This window comes from Anneissia japonica, unplaced genomic scaffold (genome assembly GCF_011630105.1).
Source record: "Anneissia japonica isolate Jap-2015-1 unplaced genomic scaffold, ASM1163010v1 scaffold288090_len272316_cov174, whole genome shotgun sequence".
NCBI classification, from domain to species: domain Eukaryota; kingdom Metazoa; phylum Echinodermata; class Crinoidea; order Comatulida; family Comatulidae; genus Anneissia; species Anneissia japonica.
In genome coordinates this window covers 46,463-55,206 of record NW_022736344.1, presented here as the reverse complement: position 1 = coordinate 55,206, position 8,744 = coordinate 46,463, and the positions used below count along the sequence as shown (strand labels likewise).

Sequence of the window (8,744 nt, the reverse complement as noted above, 5' to 3'; positions counted from 1 at the left end):
TCTCTTCTCTTTTTCTTTCATGTCTTCTTTCTTGCATAATAATCCATGGGGACAGTGTAGGTGTGGATGGGTGGGGGTTTGTTAGGAAATATAAAGAATAAAATATTGCGCAGCGCATATTATCTTAGGGGATGAGAAATGGATGGGGAAATATGTGCTACTAAAAAAATTACTTGTGCTACCAAATTTTTTTGGGGGGTGCCAGAAAATTTTGGCAGTGCTACCAAGGAAAAAAGTTAATTTCAAGCCCTGTGTATATATTGTATAACATCTTTCCTCAACTTAAGTTAGTGGGGATTTCATTATTTTGGTTGTGAAAATCAAATATAAAAATAATGATATAACTATACTAATAATAGCAAAATATAGAATTCAATTACCTTGATTAATTTGACATCATCATCAAGTATAATAGCAACAGAGATTTGTAGTACCTCCGATCCATTAAACTGAAAACAAAACAAATGTGCATAATTATTCAATAAAGAGCTACAGTACATGTAAACCATTAAAGGCTGCATATAAATTTTAAAATAAAGCAAAAGATGGGATAGCACATTCTTAACTGAATACAATAATATCATAATAATTATTTTACATTTACTACTCAAGTCTCAGAGCACTCCACATTACTATTACATTTGAACAATGCATATGGAAGGAGTAAGCGTAGTCTAAGCCTGTATGTTTGATTGTGATCCGACCAATGACTTGCTACTCATAGTCGCACAAAAACACATTCATCATTACAGTGATTCGGTTCTTTTTCATTATCCATTTAAAATCTTATTTAAAATATTTAAAACGACTTACACAGCATTTCGGCGATACTCTCTATCAGCATTTTAAAGTTTGCTGTTGATGTCTTCAATTTTGTTTTGAATTTATTGTATTCTTACCATTCAATAAAAATAATGTAAAATGAATTCACTAACCTTCATTTTTTGTGATCCATTAACAGAAATGATGATTGAATCCGCTCCATATTTTTGTGCAATAAGAGATTTCTCCAGTAAACTACAATTACCATTCTTCACTATGACAACTTTTCCCTTAATAATTCCAGGTTGAACAGGATCTTTGCACAAACTGGATGAACTCAGGTCCAACAGTGGGTGAAACTAATAAATTGTTGAAACATTATTGGTTAATGTCTATGTAGGCCTAGGCTTATATTATACTACTGTATAGGAATCAAGTACACAGTGTTTAATGATTAACTTACTGAGTTTTCCTTGGGTAAAGTGGTGTTATCTGGATTGTAAGCAATACAGAAGTGTTCACTTTGATTTTCGTCCACAGCAGTAGATCGTTTTACAGTCAGAACACCATGTTCAAGTGCTGAAGTCGCCTGAAAAGTGAAAATTAAATGCTTATTAAATGATAATGCTGTTTTAAAATTATACTGCTAAAACTAAAAAAGTATTCATCCACAAAATAGACACTGAAATTCTGAAAAGGAAGTGAGTAGGGCTTTAAAAAAAAGAGAGAGAGAGAGAGAGACTGAAATTAATCTCTCTTTTTTTTTCTTTTTTTTTTCTAGTAGTAGCTTGACCTGGCCCCTAATCCAGCTAAAGCAAATTAAGTTTACGCCAAGGTAACTGAGTAGCTAGTAGTAGTCTCCCTGCCTTGCCTAGTCCTACTATTTAGTAGCTAGGGAGAGGCTCTATCTATGTCTCCTAGAGTCTAGACCAGAGCCTAGTCCTAGAGGTCAGGCCTAATCAATACAGTAATAATAGGGGTTTAATGACATCATTACGCAAATGATAAGACAAAGAGCAATCTTATTCTTTTATGTTTTATACATTTTACATAAAGCGTTTACCAACCTGTTCAAAAATAGCGACAATCATCAGTAAATAAACTACAAATGTGAACATTTTTCTTATAATTTGTTGGGATTTGTTTTGATTAGTTTTCATGTCGCCCTCTATCAGCAGCTGCTGGTCAGAAGCAAGCTACCTAGACTAGCTAGAAAAAAACATAATTTTGACAGTATTATTGACATTGTTACTTAATTCTGTCTATCTACCTACATAAATGGTATAAAATAATATTAAATAATATTATTGTGCTAAAATTGCGGAATTTTAAAAATAAGCTAAAATTTGTTTTAACACTTTATTCTTATTTTTATTAGTTAGCCTAGCCTAGGTGGTCATTTTCCATTATGGCGGTGAGTCTAAACCATGGTGTAAATAATGTAGAATTTTAGTTCATAGTTCTTCTGCTTCTTTGTATATATCGGCATGCTCCTTCAGTCAGAAAATATATAGATATATTTAGATCTGAAGTTGATCGGTTGTAGTTTTAATAACGTGGAGCTAATGACACTTGAGCTAGGCCCTAGGCCTAGCCTAAGCCTATTAGAGGCTAGGCTGAGGCTTAGTTAGGTAAGGGGGGGGGGGGTAGGTGAGCCCGAAGGCTAGCCTAGGCTAGGCCTGGCCTACCCGCAGGACCGGGCATTTTTTGATACGCATGCGTTTTTGATATGTATAAACGCCGAACGGGAGACTATCCATGTGGATAATAATGTGCCCTCCCCTCTCTCTGCCTCTATTCCAAGAATATGGCCTCTGTTCTGGCCTGTGTCACTGGCCTAGCCTAGCTAGATAAGAGGCTAGCCTCTCCATTATTCTGAGATAGGTACCTAGCCTAGCTTAGCTAGGCCATGCTTTGAAGTTGCAGTGCCTACTCACCAGAAGTGACTAAGTAAAGGAGGCATATCCTATATTGTAGGCTTTCAGGAGTCGTTAGCTAAGGTTTCTAAATTTTTACTATAAGCTTATATTACTGTATATATAGTGGATCAGGACCTTGATGACTTAAAATAAATTCCAGATGATGGATGATAAAGCTGCTTCTGCCATCTCAAATCCTTGGATCATCAGTTGATGGTCATGCAGCAGGGCATGGCCCTGGGTGAGAGAGAGACCTGTTGTCCTTTCTTTTGGTAAACCAGAAGTGGCATAGGCCTAAATTATAATTGAATATTTTTTAATTGGTTTATTTTTGTAGCAACAAGAAAGAAGAAAGAAAGAAAGTATTTTAGAACTGTCAAAATTCATTGACAAAACAATTCGTGTGAAGTTCCAAGGTGGACGAGAAGGTATTTTTGAGGATTCAATTTTGTGTTTTATTCAAAACAAACACAGTTTGTAACTTGATTTTTGCATTTTGTATTCTGATGTTGTGTACTGTATATTTTTAAGGTTACAAATCAGTTTAATCTCTTCCTAGTATATTTAAACAATTTCATTGTTATTAATAATATTTTCCTTGTATTGTTCATTGTAAATATTTCAACTTTTTGTTTGAATACATTAATTTGTAATTAACAATCATTGTATCTTTAAAATGTAATAATGAATGTCTAATGTAATCAATGGTTCATATTGTAGTTTCTATAGTTTTTTCCACACTATCAAATTTTCTTTGGCAAAAAAACTGTTGGATGTCTAAATATAGTCATGAGAAAGCTCAACAGTGGAATTGCTCATCTGGCGGAGTGTGACCTTGTAGCGAGACAGTGGCTATTGGACTTTGATGTTGATGTGTGATTTGCAATGCATACGAAAAAAGAAGATTTGCCTATATATGGTCATGATGTGACATCATAGTTAGGCATGTCACATGTTTTATCATATAAAATATGATAGTCTGGACAGGGCTTCATGTCGACTAAACCCTAAAACTTAATTTCATCTTTATCTGTCTTGAAACTGATTATATTGTAGTTTAATGTGCTATGATATGTGAGAGACTGTCTACAGTTATACAGTTATATAAAGCAAGAATTTGAGTTAATCTGCATACTTTGTTATTTTTTTTCATTATTAGTCAGTGGTCTATTAAAAGGATATGACCCACTCCTAAACTTAGTATTGGATGATGCTACTGAATTTCTAAGAGGTAAGTATTATCTTCTGATTCATAACAGTATTGTAATTAATATTTGTTTTCAAATGCACTTTTCCTCCAATAATTACATATTTCATTTGGGTGAAATGCATATACAAGTTCTGCTGTGATGGAAGCTGAATAGAAATGTTTGGCATGCCTGCCTTTCAAACCTAGGTCATGAGTCAAATGCACAATATCCAATATATTTTTTGAGTAAAGCTGGAGCTTAGTGATAAGGTTCAAGGGTCACATGTAGTGGCGAAGGTGCTGAATTCCTTTCTTTCTCATCCCATTGTTCTTGGCAGTGTAGGGTGTGCTTGGTGGTTAAGATTCCTGTATTTCATTTCCAGGTTTAGTTATTTATTCCATTCCCTAGGCACTGGAGAGTGTGAAGGTTTCTTGGTGGTTCTGAGAAGTAGATTGTTTGGTGGTTTTCACAATTATGTTTCTTAATTTGATGCTTAGATCCTGATGATCCATACAAGCTAACAGAAGACACAAGGCTCCTTGGATTGGTCGTATGTCGTGGGACGTCTGTGGTACTTATATGCCCTGCAGAAGGCATGGAACCAATTGCAAACCCGTTTGTACAGCAAGAAGGTTGAGATGAAAATGAGCCACACCAAGAACATAACTCAAAGATTGAAGAGAATGTATAAACTGAGCTTGTAAAATTTGGAACAAACTTTTCAATGTTTCCAGATTTGAGAATGGCTGTCAGATTTGTAGAAAGATTCAACATTCATTTCAAGCCATGATTCCAGATAAGTCTCCCCTGTCTTGCTTCATCAGGTCATGTACCTTATGTGTTATACAATTCATTATGCACCTTATAAGATTTTATTTTTTATGCTTATTGAGTGTCCATCTGCCAAAATGTTCAACAAGTTTTATTAGGTAATTTTTACCTCCAAGATGGGCTTCATAATTATGTTTGATTGTGAAAGTGCTGCTGAGAATTCCATCACTACCATTTGTAGGCCAATTAACCATCATAAGCAAAGATATTCTAATTATATAATATGTTTGTTTATTTTTTTTAAAAAGAATTTTATGTATGCATATTTGTTTTAGCATTTTATTCTGTGATGATTAAAATATAAATGAGCATCCATGAAAGCAGGAAAAGTAGTCAAATACTGCCCTCTATAATATATTATATCAGTTTTACAATTATGAAGTAACTTACAATACATTTTAACACATTCTTTTTGAAATTTCTTATTTTTTGAACATATTTTATTTCAAATAATGTCTCATTTTTTTAATAAGGATATTGTGATTTTAAAAAACATTTTAAAGCTTTAGTTTTGGGATTTTTTTAAACTGATATTTCATTCCAAATAATGTATCTGTGAGATGAACAAAGAAAAAAAACATTTTGTTAATAAAGAGTTGTAGATATGCTTGTAGCCATTGATTTAATATGTTGCTAAAACAAATTGGAATTGATAAAATTCTTTAAAACCATGACATTCCTATTTTTCTATTTAACTTTATTCTTTAAAATTTTGTTTAAGATCTGTGTGTGTTAAAATTTTGGGGGAAACATCTCAAAGGTTAAAAAAGTGGCGTGTCCACGAGCGATTGAGGAAAAAGCCTTCGCCACCCAGCTGCTTCCCCGGTACTCACTTAAACTGAAAAAAATACCCACAAGTAAGCACCTCTCACTTAATCGAACCTCTTCACTTAACCTTTAGTCCTCCATCAGCTCCCCACCAACACCCACCCTTGTTCACAATCCTAGAAATGAATATCAATACCATTTTTCCTGATTTATAGACTGTTACTACAAAAGTCCTTTAATTATTTACCATCCAATGACATTTTTAGTACAAAAACCTATTATATACGCACAATATTGTTTGTGTAATATAATTTTTCAAGTTTATTAGCCTAAAGTTTTGTCCTCAGTATGTTGTTTATACAGTACTTCTGATTGTATAAGGATTTGATGCAACATCATCATGCCTTTTTTGGGCAAATCACAAAACTTTGTTGTATAAAAAAAACTTTATAGTGTAAACAAAGATAACACACTGCAACACAGTAGATATTTGAGCAGCAGATACTTTGAAATTTGTTTCAGTTTCACTTAAATGACAAAATTGTGCATGCATTGGGTGAAGGAAATTGATTTGAAAATAGATATAAAGCAATAAAAACTTTAAATGATAATTCTGTTTAGAAATCACAAGGAAATTAGTGTTTATTAAACTCTTAAATATTTTAATCATAACTCTGTAGAGCATTCGAATGGTAATTGGACAGTCTGCAATGTTTTTCTCAAAAATATTTACCTCCATGATTTGAAACGCCAATAATACAGGGAAGTATTCAATTATAGCGCCCTCTATACCTTTGCAAATATCAGATACTGTACTGTGATTTTTTTTTTTCTTTTAATAAAAATGCATTGCCACCTAAAAATAAAAGAAACAAAACTTCTAAACAAATTTTATTAGAGATTCACAACTGAAGGACATTAGCGAAGATTAGCTATTGGTCTACTTGTTTTTCACTCTGATTTTATATAATTGAACTTTGAACTATGTGGCTTTCGATTGCCGTTGCAGTTAAAGCTACTAGTTTCTATATTTTAAGCACATCTCAACTTTATGCCAGTAGCTGAGTGTGCTGGACATCCTAAACCCATATGGTCCACCATTATGGATACGAGCCTGGTCTTCACAGGTTGGTTCATGTCCAAGGCGACTTGCAATGGCATAGCGAGCCATGTAACCCTGCACCGCCCTCTCACTGCAACCCATTTCAATTGTGCAAGTTATCCAGTCTGAAATTTCGAAAAAATATGTACAGCAATCAGTTACAGTATTATGTTAAGATTCCTTGTCAATTTTCCGTAGTGTTTTTTTTTTGTGTATAGATTTGCGGTATGACATTTTGTTTGATATTTGCTCACTTGTGTGGGTTTGTTGATATGACAAAATATGTTAAATTTGCATGCTAGACAAGAAGTTATAGTATACATTCATTCTTTCATATAAAAATTAAAATACACACCCAAAGAAATGAACTCACATTTCTTTTACACGTTTTAGCCAAAGACTCGTCATTATCGTTTAACTTGTTACATAATATGTAACATTGAATTTGTGATTTTGATAATACCATCAATTTAATTTTTTTTTTTTATATATATATATAAAGTTAAGTCAATCGATATAAAGTTAAGTCAAGCATTAAGATAGAAAAATTAAATTAATTGTTATTTTTCGGAGGCTCCTCATAGAAAAAAAAAGTTGTTATTTTTCGGAGGCTCCTCAATACTAAGGCTTTCCCTTATGTGGAGACTGCGTTGAATATATTTAAAAAAGGTACACATACAATAACAAAACAAGGTAATCTGAGATTACAAACCCTCGCCATGTTGCACCATATATTTGTATATAGTCGATGCGATCGGTCCGCTGAATGTTGGTGTATTATAGGGGTGTAATATTACCAGCTGTACATATCGGGTGAAATGTGGCCGAGCAGTAAAGGTGCACGTCTTGAGTGTGAAGTCAAACATATGGGTTTTTTTGTTTGTTTGTTTTTTTTTTTTTTATTATTATTTTAAACTATTTTGTATTATTTGTGCATCTATACAATAGGCCTACTTTTTTCATAGTTTATTATTTTTCACAATTATTTTTCTTTTTGAATTGGGACAGCAGATTGTGAGATATACGGCCGGAAAATATTTTAATTTGGACAGCAGATTGTGAAATACGGCCGGAAAATATTAGAAACATTCTAAAATCTGCATCCTCTCCAATCCATCCGCCAAATGAGGCTTAGCATAGGCCTCAAGTATCAAGCCCATCATTTGGTCTTGCATGCCTTCCGGGCTGGTTCCAGTCCGCCGGCCAGAATTTGACACACGGTTGGCCCGTGGTCGATCCGCTCGAGACAAATGACTGTCCAAATCCGCTTGAGTTGGGCTGTCAATTGCGACCGAAAACTATATAAATCATGTTCTAAATTCTACATCTTACTTCTGATGAGCATTAAATTCAAAGAGGACCGAGATACATTGTAATGTTGTCAATGTGTAATTATTTTGGGTTTTCCGGTCCAGTAGATTTGAGTTGTGCTTCCAGAACATGGCCGGCGGAAGCGGGGGTGCCCGCCCCCCCCCCCCACTTTTTGGCGAAAAATATATAAATGTCTGGAGATTTTTGTATAATCGGAATTGCAAAAAAGAAGGAGGGGAGAAGGATGGGAAAGAGAATGTTTATCCAGTACCCGACCGACTTACATTTTCTCGCAATTCACATTGGCGGATCTGGGGAGGGGGTCATGGTCCTGACCTCTCCCTTGGGCAACAAAAAAGGGGGAAAAGAAAAGAATTCTAGACCTACCTTTTCAGGACCCGTGAGCTGATTTTTTAATTTTTTTTTTTTTTTTTTCTTTTTTTTTTTTTTTTTTTGTTGCTATTAGAACATTAGAATTTTGAAGAACATAAAATTCATTAAATCACACTTCAAATGTCGGGAAAGCTCAATTCCCGCCATCTAGGAATCAAAATTTTCTCGGGGGAGAACCCCCGGACCACCCTTTCTTTTTGGGATTTATCGATTCATGGAAAAAAGTATACGCATGCAACTACTCATTTGTTTATGTATGTATACACACATAAAATAAAAAATGAGAAAAATTTACCTGACCTTTTTCAAGAGGGGAAAACCTTGAATTTTTAAGGACTTTAAAAGTCATTAAAAGACATTTCAGAAGTCAGGAAAGCTCATCTCCCGCCATCTAGAAACCAACAATTTTCCGGGGAACCCGGACCCCTTTATCTTTGGAGTTCATTGATTAATTGAATCATTTTCAAG

At 34.1% G+C, this 8,744-nt stretch overlaps 3 protein-coding genes across 4 annotated transcripts in view; 1 reads left to right on the top strand and 2 right to left on the bottom strand.

Moving 5' to 3' along the window:
• LOC117116753 (signal peptide peptidase-like 2B) overlaps positions 1-1,958 on the bottom strand; it is a 16,258-nt gene extending 14,300 nt beyond the window's left edge. The window contains exons 1-4 of the mRNA XM_033260851.1: positions 1,830-1,958; positions 1,226-1,351; positions 936-1,121; positions 381-449 (exon numbers count right to left, since the gene is read on the bottom strand). Of these exons, the coding sequence (XP_033116742.1) occupies positions 381-449; positions 936-1,121; positions 1,226-1,351; positions 1,830-1,922 (474 nt within the window). The 5' untranslated portion in view covers positions 1,923-1,958. The remainder of the gene's footprint in view (positions 1-380; positions 450-935; positions 1,122-1,225; positions 1,352-1,829) is intronic.
• Positions 1,959-2,022: 64 nt separating this feature from the next.
• On the top strand, positions 2,023-5,315 carry LOC117116755 (U6 snRNA-associated Sm-like protein LSm7). Of its 2 annotated transcripts, none has more exons than XM_033260854.1 (4): positions 2,023-2,043; positions 3,019-3,109; positions 3,841-3,912; positions 4,369-5,315. In XM_033260854.1, the coding sequence occupies exons 1-4, from the start codon at positions 2,041-2,043 to the stop codon at positions 4,506-4,508; spliced, it is 306 nt and encodes a 101-aa protein (XP_033116745.1). In that variant the 5' UTR covers positions 2,023-2,040; the 3' UTR covers positions 4,509-5,315. The 2 variants fall into 2 exon arrangements, with proteins under 2 accessions (XP_033116745.1, XP_033116744.1); XM_033260853.1 differs by lacking the exon at positions 2,023-2,043 and adding an exon at positions 2,152-2,176.
• The window catches only part of LOC117116754 (lysozyme 1-like), a 7,907-nt gene continuing 4,110 nt past the window's right edge, over positions 4,948-8,744 (bottom strand). The window contains exon 3 of the mRNA XM_033260852.1: positions 4,948-6,697. Within this exon, the coding sequence (XP_033116743.1) occupies positions 6,489-6,697 (209 nt within the window). The 3' untranslated portion in view covers positions 4,948-6,488. The remainder of the gene's footprint in view (positions 6,698-8,744) is intronic.

What these genes read in the sequence shown, in the direction of transcription:
- LOC117116755 (XM_033260853.1), top strand. An exon ending in GTTCCAAGGTGGACGAGAAG is followed by an intron (nt 3,110 to 3,840) that starts GTATTTTTGAGG and finishes TTTCATTATTAG; the next exon opens with TCAGTGGTCTATTAAAAGGA. An exon ending in TGCTACTGAATTTCTAAGAG is followed by an intron (nt 3,913 to 4,368) that starts GTAAGTATTATC and finishes TTTGATGCTTAG; the next exon opens with ATCCTGATGATCCATACAAG.